General features: G+C 52.7%; 1 protein-coding gene across 2 annotated transcripts; it reads right to left on the bottom strand.

Annotated features, from left to right (window-relative positions):
* Positions 1 to 143: 143 nt before the first annotated feature.
* Positions 144 to 15,856, bottom strand: Lsr (lipolysis stimulated lipoprotein receptor). Of its 2 annotated transcripts, XM_006982072.2 has the most exons (10): positions 15,718 to 15,856; positions 14,489 to 14,833; positions 8,266 to 8,385; positions 5,331 to 5,387; positions 4,607 to 4,753; positions 1,546 to 1,710; positions 1,373 to 1,432; positions 1,121 to 1,252; positions 366 to 994; positions 144 to 276 (listed from the first exon to the last, which is right to left on the bottom strand). In XM_006982072.2, exons 1-10 carry the CDS (start codon positions 15,809 to 15,811, stop codon positions 241 to 243), a joined length of 1,785 nt encoding a protein of 594 aa, XP_006982134.1. In that variant the 5' UTR covers positions 15,812 to 15,856; the 3' UTR covers positions 144 to 240. The 2 variants fall into 2 exon arrangements, with proteins under 2 accessions (XP_006982134.1, XP_006982135.1); XM_006982073.3 differs by lacking the exon at positions 5,331 to 5,387.
* Between the last annotated feature and the right edge of the window lie 72 nt (positions 15,857 to 15,928).

Below are 15,928 nucleotides of genomic sequence, written 5' to 3'. Positions count from 1 at the left end.
GAGCGCATGCGCACGTCGGGGCGGGGCAGGGCGGAGGCGGCCTGGGGCACGTACTCCAGGCTGCAGGCCAAAGAGAAGGCCTGTCTGGTCCCTTCCTGCGCTGGTTCCCCCCCATCTCGCTCAGCAAAACAGACGCTTAGAACTTGTGATTAGGTATTTTATTAGGCTTGGTAAAGAGTTTCATCAGTCCTCCAATTTAAAAAAAAAAAAAAGTATAAAAGCTACATACAAAACGTGGGATCAGACGACTAAACTTTCCCGACTCAGGGCCAAATTCTGCAAAGGGAGAAAAGAAACAAAGTATGAACGGGACGGGCTGGGGGAGGAGGGTCTGGAGGGTCTGAAGTCAGAGGGTCCTGGCTCACCTTTTTCATCCTCCGCTCCCTCGAGGCCTGCGAGTCAGTCTCAGAGTAAGGAGGCGGCGCTGGGGGGTAGCGGCCTTCCTCTTCCTCATCTTCGTCCCTGTAAAGTCTCCTTCTCTCTCCAGACTCCTTTTTCTTTAAGGCCTCTTCTAATAGTCGCCCATCATATTGAGGGTCCCGTGACCTGGAGCCAGCATCCTGAGGGTCCCGGGATCTCTGACGGGATCTGGGGTCAGCACGCCAATCCCTAGACCTCAAGTCGTCATAATAGTGGGGATCTCGGGAATGTGGCAGGTCCCGAGGATCATCGGGGTCGTAGAGGTCATCCCGGCTGCGGCTTCTGGGAGGTGCATAGGCCCGTCCTCTTCTCCCACTACTTGGGGGAGAAGACCTTGCTGATTCAGTGGAGCCAGGTCTGTTGATGTCATCCAGAGCATCCACAGAGCGGGCCCGGGGCCGCCCGGATCCCCAGCCGCCCCTTGGCTGTTCTTGAAGGGGTTCCTGCTCCCACATCCTGGGACTCCGAGGCGAGTGGCCACTCCACTCCTCATCCCGGATTGGGGTAAGAGCAGGACCCCTGGAAGGCCGAGATCTCCAGTCATCTTCATGGAGGGAGGTGACTTCACTCATGGCTGTAGAGAAGGGAGACGTCACTGGTACTAAGATAGGTCCAACCTTGTGACCCATAGGCTCACACCGTCCCCTGGGAGCACAGCAGGCACAGCTTCCTCCCCCTTAGACCCAGGTTTGCAGCTCACCCCGTTCCACTCGGCCATTGGGGGGGCCAGGTCGGGAAGGGTCAAAGTTGGCTAGCTCCTTCTCCATATAGTATAGGACCCTCATGGAGTCGTCCTGCTGGCTAGCCTGTATCCTGTAGCCACTTCTTACTTCTGAGGAGAGGAACAAGGTGAATGGTTTTTTTTTTTGGGGGGGGGGGGGCAGGAAATGCAGGCACATTCAACCTCAAAATAACAGGGGTTGTTTCGTTTTTTGTTTTTTGTTTTTTTTACCTGAAGATACACTGCCATCCACATCACGCATCAGGGGTACCTGGGAGCTGTGGCCACCGACTAGTAGACATCACATTGTCAGTAATTGCTCTCTGGAGCAAAGCGGGGCACTCCCAGTCTCCCTGCTCCCTTCCAGTCCCATCCCACCCTGTTTGGCTTCCCCCAGGCCTCACCTGAGCTGTTCCTGTCAAAGTCTCCAGGGTACCTGCTGTAGGGAGGGCCCATGGGAATCATGGCAGGTGGCGGTGGTGGGGTCTTGGCAGGAGAGAGGTGGGTGTAGATGCTGGGGGCATAGATGCTGGGGACACCTGAGGTGGCTGCTTTGCCGGCAGCATAAACTGGGAGGGCAAATTGGGATGAGAAAGGTGATCAGAAGATCAGAAGCTATGCTGTCCCATGCAGGAATGGGATTCTGGGGGGACATGAGTTTGCCTCTCCATCCCATTCCTGCAATACTGTAGGTTAGGGAACCCAGCCGTCGCCAAGTTCCTCCTTCCTATCTGACTTCACATGGAGTTATGAGAACGGGGTGCACACTGGCAGATCAGGGCACCAATCTGCACATTGTGGTTATCTGCCAACGGCTGACAGCCGAAAGGTTTCATTCAAAATGCCAGGGTGACTGTGTGTGTGTGTCCATGTTTTGGTACTGGGGAAGGATCCCAGAACCCTAGACTTCTTAGGTAACTGTTTTTGCCACTGAGTCACATCCCCCTCCCCCTTTTTTTGTATTGAGACAGGGCTTTCTTTATAAGTGGCCCAGGAAGATCTTAAACTCATGTGTAGCCAAGACAGACCTTGAACTTGTGACCCTCCTGCCCCAGCTATCATGGAAACTAAGAATGACAGGCTTGCACCTAAAGTCAATAGTAGGCAAAGTCACTCCCTCTAGAGAAATAAATCTGCCCCTCCCTGCACCCCCCCCCCCCCCATTCCAGGACTCCTGTCTACATCAGCTGAGGCAGCTGTAGCCCATACTCTGCAAAGCTGTGACTGTGGAGTCAGGCAAGGTCATGCACACAGGAGCTTTGGAAGCTACCTTGCCTGCACCCAGGGGTAGTGCATACCTCCAGGGTTTCCAACTGCTGGCCACACCCACCCTACCCACCCAGCTGATTGTGGTTGACAGCTCAAGGGTAAATCCGTCCCAGGCTAGAGGCTGGGGCCTGGTGGCAATTCCTAACTCAAGTCACTGGATCCAGCCTGGTGCTGCAGGCCTATAATATCAGCTACCTCGGAGGCCATGGCACGAGGATTACATGTTCAAGGCCGGTCAGAGCTAGAGGGTTTTTGACTGTTTATCATCATCATCTACATTCAGTGAGTGTGTGCCACAGCATGTGTGGAAGTCAGAGCACAACTTCCGGAAGTCTGTTCTCTGCTACCACGTGGGTCCCGGGGCTTAGACCCTGGTATCAGGCTTTGCAGCATGTGCCTTTCCTGAGCCACCTCACCAGCCCTGACTCCCTGGAATTTGTTGTTGTTGTTTGTTCTAAAGATTTACTTCTATATTTTTCATTTGTGTATGTGTGTGGTGGGGGATGGGTAGGTGCCCCAGGAGACCAGAGGAATAAGATACCCTGAAGCTGGAGTCATAGGCAGTTGTGAGCTGCCTGATAGAGACCAGGCTGGCCCCTGCCTCTGCCTCCTGTGCTGGGATTATGGGCACGTGCCCCACACTAGGCTCATCTCTCCAGTCTTAAAGGGCCACAGAGTTTTAAGGCCAGCCAGCCTGAGTAATTTAGGAAGATGATGTCTCAAAATAAGTAAAAAGAGGCCCGGAATGTAGGTTAGTGGTAGAGTGCTTGAGAGTCTGGGCTCAATACAAAAGTCACTGGGCCCTCCTTGGGACTCTGGAAGCTCGAAGGTTCCTTGCTCCTCTAATTTGGAAGCAGAAAACTTAAGTGCTCAGCTCTGCCCATGAGGAACCCCTTCATTAGTTAAGGTGACTGGCTGGGTTATAATTAGCAGTAGGGGCTGGGACAGAGCGCACAGGAAGGACCCTCCCATGGGAGGGAGGCAATGAGTCCGTGGGTATGTGACGCGTGAGTCGAGATGGATGAAGTATGGGACGAAGGCCCAGTCTTAGTGGTTGCAGCTCTTGGGGTTCCCTCCACATCTGTAACATGGACTCACAGCCCGTGCTAGCCATCAGTCAAGTGCTGCTCCTTGAGAGCAGCGTTCAAGCATACAGTTTGGCACTTCGCTCTGGTCCCTCAATGGTTGGACCCCTGATAGAGAGGGAACATGGCCACACACAGTACACAGCAGGCCTCCTTGACCTGTGTACCCGCTCACAGCAGTGGCCAACAGGAGCAGGTGTGGAACACGTCATGTGGGCCCCACCAAATGCTGTCCACACAAAACCTCCAAACTCCTGCTGTGCAGAGCTCTGCCCGTCAGGCACCTAGCTGGCCTCAAAGCCCCTTTGGCCTGTTCTTTTCTGTGGGCGATACACTAAGGTGCAGAGCTATCCCAACTGCCTCCCAAGGCAAACTGAAGGGCCAGCAGCCTTGTCCCCTAAGAGGCACAGGCAGCTGGAGTCACCCGCTTTCTTGTCTCGTTCCTCTGCTTTAGGTGTGTGCTTCCTTCATTTCCGGTCCCAGTTTCTATCCCCAGCCCTCCACAGGTGCCCACCTGGACGTGAGGGCTGTCTCAAGACAGGCTCCATGTGGCACGTGCAGTTTGAGTGCTTGTGTGCGGCTTAAAGTTGGCTGAAATGATGCGCCCTACAAACCTTGCTTGGTTTCTTACCTTTCCATTTTGAGGTTGAGGCAGGATCCTGTGTAGCCCAGGCTAGCCTTAAACTTCAGATCTTGTCTCTACCTTCCCACAGTGCTGGGATTGCCTAGGAAAACTGCCACCCTCCCTGGACTGTGTTTTAAGGGAGCTTTACTTTTCCTGTGAACACTATCTTACAATGTTGGATGTTACTATTCTCGGTGGTCTTGCTTTTGAACCACAGCCGTACATTATCCTCTCAAAAGAAAAACCTCAGAGTTGGGGCAGAAGCTCAGTGGTAGTGTTTGCCCAGCATGCACAGGGTCCTCGCTTCAATTCCCAACACCACAAGGGAAGCCTCAAACTTAGAGTTAAAAGCTGAAGTACGTGACCGATACTGGAGTACCAGGTCCTACATGGTCTGCTGGACACCCTGCCTCGGTCTCCAGATCTGGAGGGCAGGCTGATGTGCCCGCAGAGTTCCAGTACAGGAAGCAGGTGAGGGGTACTTACGGGCCTCAGGGCAGCAGCACTTGTCTGGACAGCAGGGGCATCTGACGTAGCAGCAGCAGGTGTGGGGACAGCACTGGCACCAGCAGATGCCCAGGAGGAGGAAGAGGAGGAAGCCTGCCAGGCAGACCACGACCACAAAGAGCCAATCTGCAGAGAAAGGAGAATGGGCTCTGAGCTGGGAGGCCTGAGTAATAACAAAGATGGACAGGGATGGGCAGGGCACCCAGGCTCCACAGGGTGGTGTGGTGCCAGCTCTGGGCCAAGGGACTAGCTGCAAAGCTCCTCAGAGAACCTGCAACTACCGCTTGGTTCTCTGTGCCCAAGACTAGGGCGTAGCAACAGAGGGACGCCAACCCCACTACAGCCAGGTTAAGTCCCCACAGGAGACCTTATCCTGAGTTCCAGCAGACAAAGCAGAGGGCAAGAGGAGCCTGGCTGGAGCAACACACAAGTCACCTTCAGGAAGGGAAAGCCGCAGCCCATACCTGCAGCCCAGAAGAACACAGCAGGTACCAGTCACTCGAGTCCCTTGCCTACACCCCGGAACCTCTTCAACCAGCCCAGGCCACCCCAAGCCCACAGCCAGGCCACTAGATGTCACAGAATGGGGCAGGTTTAGTGGAGGTCCACAGCGAGAAGTGATTAGAGGGTAGGGAGAATACTAGAAACAGAAGCAATCTATCGGCCCCCAAGAGGACCCCTACCAGGCATTCCACCCCCATACCTTCCAAGGGCCCCGCCCGAAAACCAGGTAGGAGCTCAGGGGCCTCTGAGGTCCTGCCTGGAGGGACAAAAGAGAAACAAGATTATGTTGGCCAGGTCCAGCCAAAGCCACCACCCTTAAGGACGGCCAGCGTCAACAGTGGAAAACATGCCCTGAGCAGTGACAGAGAAAATGGTGGCCTAGGGTGGTCCTGGCTGGAGGGATAAGCCTTCCGCCCTGCCACAAGGGTCCCATCTGAAGGGTTTGGCCTCAGCCTGGCACTCGATCTTCCACCTACACTGGTCCTGTCAGCCATGGTAGGTATACTCTAGAGACCACCAAAAGTTGTTTATTACTTGGTTTGAAACAGGGTGGCTCAGGTGGTTCAGGTTGGTCTTGAACTTGAACCAGTCTTGCTGCCCTCCACCTCCTGAAGGTCCAGGATCACAGGCAGGAGCCACCACTCAGGGCTCAAAATGAGGAACTTTTGGCAACTTACAGCTGCTGGGGAAGTCAGTCACTTTTCTTTGGGGATGTGGCCACGGGGTAGGTCTGCCCATACTCCAGTGGGGATGGGCCTACACACCCATGAGCACAGAGCCAACAAGAACAGGACTAGGGTTACTTTTTAAAAACGGGTGAATTTGGGAGAGGAGCGTGCTGGGGGTGGGGTATCTGGGGCAAAGTGGAAGTGGGTTGGAAGTGAGTTCTGTGCATGCATATGATCAAAACATAATATATGCTTGTATGAAATTATTAAATAAAGGTTGTGTCAAGGTTACATTCCGAAGAATGTATTGAAGAAAACATTATGATACCAAGACTATCATAATGAGTCATCTCTATAGCGACCTAAGTGTGAAATACAACCTATGTATTTTTGAAGCACTGGAGGTTGAACCCAGGACCTCATGAATGCTAAGCATGTGCTTTACTACCCAGCAGCACTCCACACACAATAGTTTTTTCCAACATAGGAAGGAGCCATGAAAGCATATTAAAATCATATGTGGTCCGGAGCCTGTGACCCTTGAAGGTGTGAGCTCTGTTCACAGATTGGGTCATACAGGTAAATTTCAAGACCCAGGTGCTTATGGAGGTCCTGTGTCCCACAAACATCAGGAGAGTGCACACACACACAGAGGAAACTGATTCTATACCAACACACCTCTCTCCAGAGCATATGCACTTAGCTGAGGCAGGAACAAGAGGAGTTTAAACAAGCCTTAGCTACATAATAAATGGAAGGTTACACGAGATCCTGGCTCACAACAAATAAACAATTAAAAACCTAAAACGTGGTCCAAGAGGCCAGAACTTTTCCTCATGATACTAGGAATACTTTCCTCTTCCTCCGAGGGCACAGCCGGGGTTTCCACAGGCTCCCTGACATACCACCACCAGCACGGTGGCTAATACTGTGCAGTTGAGTTACCTTGGGATTTTAAAAATTTCCCAATTTCAGTCAGTTGTGCGGCACCTGCTATAATATAAGTACCCAAGAGGGCGGAGATATGGGAGGATCGCCACTTTAATTTGGGCTACACAGTGCGACCCTGTTTCAAAAAAAAAAAGTTCCTAATTCAATTTTTAATAAGATAAGCAACTAGATATAAACCACAAACACGGCACCAAACTTGTAAGATCCCGAGTAGCTCCAAGAACTATTGATGGTGCATGTCAATAAAGGCCCTCGGTCATCAGAGGATGGATTCCACCACGTGCCCTTTGTCCTGTGGCTCGAGCCCTCTCTGGACCTGTTTGCATCACACACTTGCTCACATCTGAGGACGGCAACGCACATCCGAAGCTTCTCTCACATCCAGCACATGCCAGGCAAGACTAAGGGAAGGCTTCTGATTGGCCCAGCAAGGAAACCGCTTGGCCAGACTGGAGACCCTGGGGACACTACCCTGCCCCTGCCATCCGCCTTGTTTTACACAGCCTCAAATTTCTACACACTGCATAAATCACACACAGCACCCCAAAAGGACAGAAGACAAACTTTGTGTTTGGACAAAGGATTCATGGTGCACTGTAGCCCTGGGAATGTGGCAGGAAGCAGGTCCAATCTCAATTGTACAGCTAGCCTTCCATATCCAGAACACAGAAAAATATCCAAAAGAAAATGCCCCCACTCCCTTTTAAACAGGTCTCATTATGTAGCCCAGGCTAGCTAGAAGTTCCCTGTAGCTCAGACTACCCTGAAATTCACTATAGCGTAGGTTGCCCTCAAAGGGCCTATGTGGCTGAAGACTGGCTCCCAGGTGCAGGGTTTCACGGGCCACCACCCTCTCAGAACACACCACCTTATCAAACATGTGCCGACTTGTTTTCTTGCTGTTATCCTCTCGGCAACAATGTAACAGCCTGCATTCAAACATAGTTGCTTTATCAGACATTCTAAGTAACATTCTAAGTAACCTTGAGCAGTGGAAAGGTTACAGCTTCTACGGTTCGCAGCTGTTTTCCATAGGGACCCAGAACCGACCCCCACAGTCAAGGGAGGTCTCACTACCAATCAACCCTGCTACCTTTTACTTTTTTTGTTGTTTGTTTTTGAGGCAGAGTCTTGCTATTTTGTAGATCTGCCTACTCTGGAACTGGCTCTGTAGACCAGGCTGGCGTAAACCAGAGACCCACCTGCCTCCATGTGTGTTTTTAAATCGAGGGGCGAGTAGATTCCTCAGTCCTCTCCACTATTACTTTGGCTCTGGCTGATTTGAAATGCCATATAGGGAAGGGTTCTGTCTGGGGTGCAGGGCACAGAGAAGCCCAAGTGACTGGCAGTGTCGCAAAGGGGGGAGGGGGCAAGCAGGCGACAGGGCCCAGCACGGTAGCTGGATGACAGAGGGGGAACACAAGAGTGGACTAAAGGAGCAGCGGTTCCCGCTCCCCCGACTCCCCACCCCCACTCCCGCCCACCCCAGGGCCCTCTGAACCCAGGGTGACTCACCGAGGACAATGAGCTCTGCGTATGCTTCATTGTTCCCATCCAGATCCTGGGCTGAGACCACAGAGCAGTAATACACCCCACTGTCCCCCCAAGCCGTCTGCTCGAACGTCAGGTCAGCATCTGGGTCAGGAGGAGACAGTATGAAGACACCTCAGGGGAAGGCGTCTGTCCGTCCACCCCCCCAGCCCCCACACACGGGAAGGGAGCGAGGGTGCGGGGCTCAGAAATGGCTCAGCAGTTGCTGCTCTCGCTGCATTCTCAGCACCCACACGAGAGCTCACAACCATCCGTACCTCTAGTTCCAGGGGATCCAGCACCCTCCCCCACCTCCCCAGGTACTGGGCATGCACACGGCACACATACATACATATAGGCAAAAATCAGACACATGAAAGAAGTACGAAATCATTAGTTTCTGTTTGTTGGATACAGTATCTCATTCTGTAGCCAGACTGGCCTTGAACTGGAAATCCTCCCAAACTCAGCTTCCCATGTGCTGGAATTGCAGACACTACCCCACCCCGCTAAAATCAAACACCAAACATTGGTTATCTGAAAACATCTGGGTGCCAGGCATGGTGGCAGAGGCTGCTCATCCCGCACTCAGGAGACTGAGGCAGCATTGTCTCAAGCTGAACACCAGTTTGGGCTACAGTATGACCTTACATCTGTGGCTCAGGGGTAGAATGTTTGCCTAGCACACAGAGCCCGACTTAGATCCCCAACACTGACACAAAGCAAGAACAGCCCAAACCAAGCCTAGGAGGTGAGCATCATTATCACTGTGGTTTTGGAGGTGAGACGTGGTGTGCAGTGATGACCTAATCCAGCCAAAGGCAGGGAGGGACAGTCTGACTCCAGTGCCTGTGCCTTCAACTCAGACACATCCTTCTCACCAAGTCTCAAAGCTGAAGTCTCACCTCCCTCATCAGACCTTGAGGCTGGGCAGGCGCCTAACTAGGAAGCCGAGCTAACTAGGCCAGATCCCAGATAGGAGATACCCGGGCACCAAGCAGTGGGTGTGACGGGTGTGGGAAAGACATTGCCAGTTCCAAGCCCACCCCCTCCCATTCTGTCCCCACATTCCAGGTCAGTCCCAGGGCTTGGGGACGCTCTGGTCTGCTGCAGCCCCAGGCAAGGAGCCTGCTAATTACACCACTAATGAAAGTCTTTTAGCACATCCGGTTTCCTCTCTACTCCTCAGGCCCTAATTAGTTACATCCTTTCCTCCACCTAGCAAAGCAGGACAGGGAAGCCTCTGCCCAAGTGGTAAGCATTTCTTCTAGCCAACAGAACCCCAGGGGATCATGGCTGTGGTCATCTCAGGCATAGGCTCCCAATGACCTGCCTGCCACCTGGTCCCATGGACCCAGGACCCTGCATGACAATCTGTCCACCCCACCCATGTTAGCTGTGGCTGCCCAAATCCCGGTACCTGGCACCTACTGGGATACCAGCTACAAAGGGCTGAAGCTCCCTCAAAAGAAACCCCTTTCCAAAATCCATCTAGTCATGCCGAGCATAGTCCGCAGGCCTGCAAAGCCTTTAGCATGTTCTCTGGCCGCTGGCGATGCCAATGTCATCCCCACGATCTCACTGGCCTCCAGCCCATCCTTTCTGCCGATCCAGCTAGGTTCCTTCTCCTTACTCAAGCCCCAACCTGGAGGGGCACTCTTCCTGGCCACCCCAACTCACATGGCTCCTCTGCTCACTGAGGCCACCTAACACCCTGCTCATATGCTAATTCCCACTTCTTCACCAGTGACAATATGGCAGAAGAACCAGAGTCAGCCTCAGTCAGCTCCGATTCCATGCAGGGCTACCTCTCTCCTGAGCTTTTATTGCTTGTCCCAGCATTCCAGACACCTGGTTATCAAATAAATGCCCGATCCATTCATTCTATATTCAACATGGCCGGGGGTGTGGGTTGCATACATCTATGATCGCCAGCACTGGGGAGGTTAAGGCAAGAGGATGGAGAGTTGGAAGCCAGCCTGGACTACATAGGGAGACCACCTCAAATCCTGTCCCCCAACAAACAACAGACAACAAACTGCACTGAATGTTCCAGGAAGTGTTTAAGTAACCTTCATTATAAAGTAAAGGTTCAGTGCGGGGGTGGAAGTACACACCACAAACCTTTGGTCCCAGCACTTGAGAGGCAGAGGCAGGTGGATCTCTGGGTTTGAGAACAGCCTGGTCTACAAAGTGAGTTCCAAGACAGTCAAGGGTACACAGAGAAACCCTGTCTCCAAACAAACAAAACAGAAGGCCAGCAAAGAAAAGAAAGCCAAGGCTCTCAGTTTGTCTAGAGAGCACCTGCGCTTCCCCGGCCTTTCCAGGGGATTCCAAGGTCACACCTATTTTACAACACTAACATGCAATCAGCCTTAACCTCTCAGGAACATTCGAAAGCATTTCCCACGTGATATGTAATCTCATAGCAAACTAAAGCTGCTTGGAGAACCTTGCTTCTACTGATCAAGGCCAAGAGAATGCACAGGAATAGAAAACAATGCCACTTACTTCATTTAAAGAATTCTTTTTTTGTTTTGTTTTGCATTTTTTTTTTCATAATAGGTATGTTTAGTTCTTTATTGGCTTATTTTATTTCTTCCTTCCTTTTTTGAGACTGGCTGGCTTGGAACTCAATATGCAGAGTAGGTTGGCCTCGAACTCACATTTAATTTGTTGATTATAAAAACAAAATCTTGAGCCAGACATGATGGTATAGATAATGTTAATTCCAGCACTTGGGAGGCTGAAGTAGGAGGATTGTGAGTTCGGTGCCAGCCTGGGCTGCAGAGTAAAATCCTGGAGAAGACAGACACAAATGGTTTCAGAGTTCTTCAGTAATAAGATGTTCAGAGGTTCTAGAAACTTCATGGAGGAAAGCTGTTCTCAGTGCACTTCCGACCAGAGTTAGCACACTGCCTGTCGGACGGGGAGAAGCAGCAGAAGGACGTGACCTAGGAGGGGCAGAGGGTGCCAGGCGTGGGAGCGGGGGCTGCTCAGCTCTGGGAAGGCTGCCCAGGGTGACTTCTGAGGAGTGAAGACCGACTTCTCGCCATTGCTGACTGAGGTGTTATGCACAGATCCCCTCCAACGCAGACACCCATCCTTCACAAAACCCTCAAAAACTCAGTAACTGTCCTAAATATTCCAGATTTTTCTTTATGGCTTTCTGGACCCATGATTTCCCACTGATGTGTCTGGGATACAACGTGGGTGTTGGGTGCTGTGAGCTGGGGCACCCGTGGTTAATGCTCCTGGAGATATTATGAGGGGACCTTGATTCCATGGGATTGACTGGTGGGGAGGCCCACAGGCTGTGGTGCCTATTCGACTGTTCTGTCTCCCATGGGTCTACGGATTTGATCGCTTTTCCCTGACCATTGCATTCTACAGCAGGTCCTGCCCAAAGATGAAGGAGTGAGAAGGAACCCCCACCACAGGAAATGATTACATAGGCCAGACATTAAAACCAAGGGCCTCCAGGACCAGACCTGGGCCTTGCTGTATTGTATTTGGCCCATCTGATGTTTTCAGAACCCATGAACAGTAAGGCTTTCCGGCTTCTTTTGATCACTCCTGAGGCCTGGGCCCACCTCCTTCCTGTGGGGCACACCCTGTTCCTGGTCCCTGCTGGCCCCCAAGATCACAGGGGCTGGGCCCTGATTCCACGTGTGAGGTGAGGGACCAAGGCTCCAGTGGGAACAGAGGCTGGGCTCTTGTATGGCTACGTCCTGACTCCTTATTTACACACGGCAGAGGGGAGCCTCAGGATTTTAGAGGTCCTCAGGGTCCCATCAGTGCTGCTCGGAATGGGGGACATGGCTCCAAGCGGCCTGAAGAGGCTAACGTGAGGGCCTGTGATGAAACACCCCAGAGCCCCCGAAGCAGGCGGAGTGGAAGAGAGGTACTGGGGGATGGACACTGATTTTCCCATCACTGTTTTCTTTTGCAGCTCCTGGGGACCTATGTCCTTACCCACACTAGACGGGCGCCGCACCACCGGCTGCATTCCAGCCCTTTTTACTGTCTTAGCTTTTGGAGACAAGGGTTCACCGAGTGGCCCAGCTGGACTTGAGCTTCTGCTCCCCTGCCTCAGCCGGGGTAGGCAGGCTACACTTAACTTCCACTCTTAAAATTTAGGAGGGTGGGTAAGCCTAGGGATGCTACCAAGAGGCCCACGTCTCCTTATCCTCAAGGCTGAAGAGGAAGGAAACTCCCATGGCTACTTGGACTTTCGAAAGGATGGCCAGTTACCCACCACTGTTGAAATAAGCCAGCTAGAGACACCCAGTCTTTGAGGTCCCTGGGTCATGAGGGTCCCCCGGGATATATCCTGATGGACATTCTTGAGTTTTTCATCCCTCAGAGGAGACCCAGGTCCTGATCACTGTTGGGCAATTAGGCTCAGTGGGAGCCCCCAAGGAACTCAACCTCTCCCCAACTTCAAGGGCAGCTGGAGGGTTCGGTGAGTTTCCATGGCGATTCAAGGCAATTCCTTAGGACCTGATTCCCTGGGACCCCACCTTTCATCTGCGGCCTGATATGGAGAGGGCATACTCTACAGCCTGGTTTCCAGGGATCTGCAAAGAGTCCCCCCACCTCCTGTGCTCCCACACAGAATGGATGTACACATCCATTACCTGGAGCCTGCACCCCTGGCCCACCGCCATCCCTGTGTCCTTCCTCCGCCCTTGGGGTTCTTCAGATCACACTGGCAAAGATGGCACATCCAAGTCATTCAACACACACAACCAAATGCTCTTTCCTTTGGACCCTGTAAAACTATCAGAAATCTCCCACACTTAAAAAAAAAGCCGGGTGGCGGTGGTGGCGCACACCTTTAATCCCAGCACTCAGGAAGCAGAGGCAGGTAGATCTCTCTGTGAATTCGAGGCCAGCCTGGGCTACAGAGTGAGCTCCAGGACAGGTTCCAAAAGCTACACAGAGAAACGCTGTCTTGAAAGACCAAAAAAAACCAACCAACCAAACAAACAAACAAAAAAAACAAAAACAAAAAAACAAAACAAAAAAACAAAAAACCCCAAGACAGGGGCTCATGTAGCCAGGCTGGCCTCCAGCTTGCTACACAGCTGAGACTGGGTCTGGCTCCTAACCCACTTCCCCAGTGCTAGGATTACGGGTGTGCACCACCAAGCCCAGCACTCTCAGTCTTCCTAAGTCTCCTTCTCACTGCCAACATGTCACTTCTAGAAGGTAATTTAGGGCAGGAACAGGATCAGGGCTGTTCTGCTTACCACTGTATTCCCAGTGCTTCTAACAGCACCTGGGACACAGCAGATCCTTGACAGTCAGTGGCTGTGGATGTAATTCAGTGGTGGAGCCCCTGCCTAGAATCCCCCAGTGAGGGGCTGGGGTGTGGCTCAGTGGTGGAGCCCCTGCCTAGAACCCCCCAGTGAGGGACTGGGGTGTGGCTCAGTGGTAGAGCCCCTACCTAGAATGAATGAATGAATGAACGAATGACTGGACACTAGGCCTACAGTGGTGGAGTTAGGATGCAGCTGTTATCAACTGAGTAACTCCCAGCAAGTCACTTGTCTCTAGGGCCTCTGAAAATACGACATGATAGAATGGAGTGACTCAGTTGCTGTGTGGTCTGAGTCAATCCACTCCAAGTTGAATCAGGCCTTGGGTCTCACTACATGTAGCACAAGCTGGTCTTGACCTTAAGATTCTCTAGCCTCAGCCTCTCAAGCTAGGATTATAGGCGTGAGCCACCCACCACAGCTGGCTGCAGTATATGTCTTATTGCTGGCATTTTTAGTATTAATTATAAAACAAATCCCCACTTTGACATCCACTAGGTTGTTTGTTTTAAATCTGCAAGTTTCTGGCATTGTATGTGGGGTATGTCTCCCTTGCAACACTGTGAGCTCCACAGGAGAGTGATTTGATGGTTTTATTTCTGTGTTCTCAGAGCCAGGAACAAACCTGGTATATGGATGGAGGGGCTGTATTGTGGGGCAAGGGATGAAAGGATAGACGGATAACAGGTGATATGTGGCTGGATGGATGTGTGGGGAGGTGAGTGAATGGATAGGTGGAGGGACTGGTGGAAGGATGGGTGAGTGGGTGGACAGGTGGATGGACAGTGGGTAGATGGAAGGATCCCTCCCTTCATTAGTCCACTGAGACGCTCGAACACTCTCCCCACCACCCACGGAGCCTCCTCCCGCCTTGCCCCACATACTTCCTGTGATGGTGATCCTCCTGCCCTGGTAGTAGTCTCCTAGGGTCACGGCATTGCCCTGCTTGGTGGCCACCACCCTAACGGTGCGTACACTGTCCTGGCACTCCACATAGGGGTTGTAACCAGGGTTGCCAGCTACCAGCTGGGCATTTATCTGGTTCTCCACGCTGGCAGGAGAGAAGGCATCGGCCACGCGGTCTCGGCAGAATGACTTGTACTTCCAGATCACGATGGGGGATGAGATCGAGTTGCTCATCTGATAGGTGCAGGGCAGTGTCACTGGCTGGAACAGGATCACTACGTGGTAGGGGTCAGACACAGTCACCTGGATGGTGCTGGCAGGAGCTGGGAGAAAGAGGAGGGTCAGCCCAGTGGGTACCGCAACAGCACGGAGCCACACTACCTGACAGTGTGTGCGGTTTTTTGGTTTTTGTTTTCATAGCACTTGGCATACTGGTCCTTAATCCCTTAGACTGGTGAGACAGATTGGATATGCCCATTTTATACACCCTTGGGGCTGAAAAGTGATAAATATGTAGCTCCACGGGCCAGGTCCCTGGGATACTCTGTCTACCTCTCCCTACTTAGAGACTCCTCAAAATGCACACCCAAACGGAGATGGAACCCTTCGGCCCCCACCAGAGCCAACATTTGCGTAGGTGAGCGCTGGCCAGCGGAGGGTGGTTAGAGGTTCAAAAGTCCACCCCACAGATACCCGGGAGGTGGGTGGGGTGGGGAGTCCCCAATTCCACACCCACTCCAAGCCAAGGTACTGTTTCTACAGCTCTTCTTTCAGGAAACGTCTGATCTAGCCCTGAGTGCCCTCTCCCCGTTACCCCAACACTTAGAAATCTTGGGGTGTGCCCAAGATCCCAGTGCCTGGCCTTTTCCGTGATCGGGGGGCCCTTGCTTCTGTCCCACAAAGGGTCCCCTTCTGCGTACAATTCTCAGGCTTAGGATCCCCAGAGTTTCACTTCCTGTTATCTCCAACAAAGGCGGAGGAGCGGGCTGGACGCGCCAAGAGGAAATCCCCTACTTGTGGCCTACAGGGGTCTTCCCAGCAAGGCGGGATCTGGTGGTCTTGAATCTACGCCCCCGAACTAGCCATCACCCCCCACACACACCCCTTGGTTCCGACTCCTCCAGGACGGTAAAAGCCGCAGCCCTCTCCATCCACCTCCTGTAGTGCCCTCCTGCCGTCCCACAGCATCGGGGACCCCATTCCTTACCTGGATAGTAAGTGATGAGAAAGAGCCACAGGAAGAGCATAGCGGCCGGCCGGGAGCCAGGCACCCCAGAACGCGCGCTGGGCGCCGGCGCCATCGCGGCCGTCTAGCAGCGACGGAGCCCGCGCGTCCCCTCCCAAGTATCCCGAGAGTAGGGGGCGCGGGGAGCACCAAGGCCGAGAAGGGTGCTTGCTCCACCCGGCCCCTAATCCAA

The sequence above is a fragment of the Peromyscus maniculatus genome, chromosome 1, assembly GCF_049852395.1.
Source record: "Peromyscus maniculatus bairdii isolate BWxNUB_F1_BW_parent chromosome 1, HU_Pman_BW_mat_3.1, whole genome shotgun sequence".
Lineage (NCBI taxonomy): Eukaryota > Metazoa > Chordata > Mammalia > Rodentia > Cricetidae > Peromyscus > Peromyscus maniculatus.
Note: the sequence above shows the minus strand (reverse complement) of the source record. Positions and strands in the feature narration are given on the sequence as shown.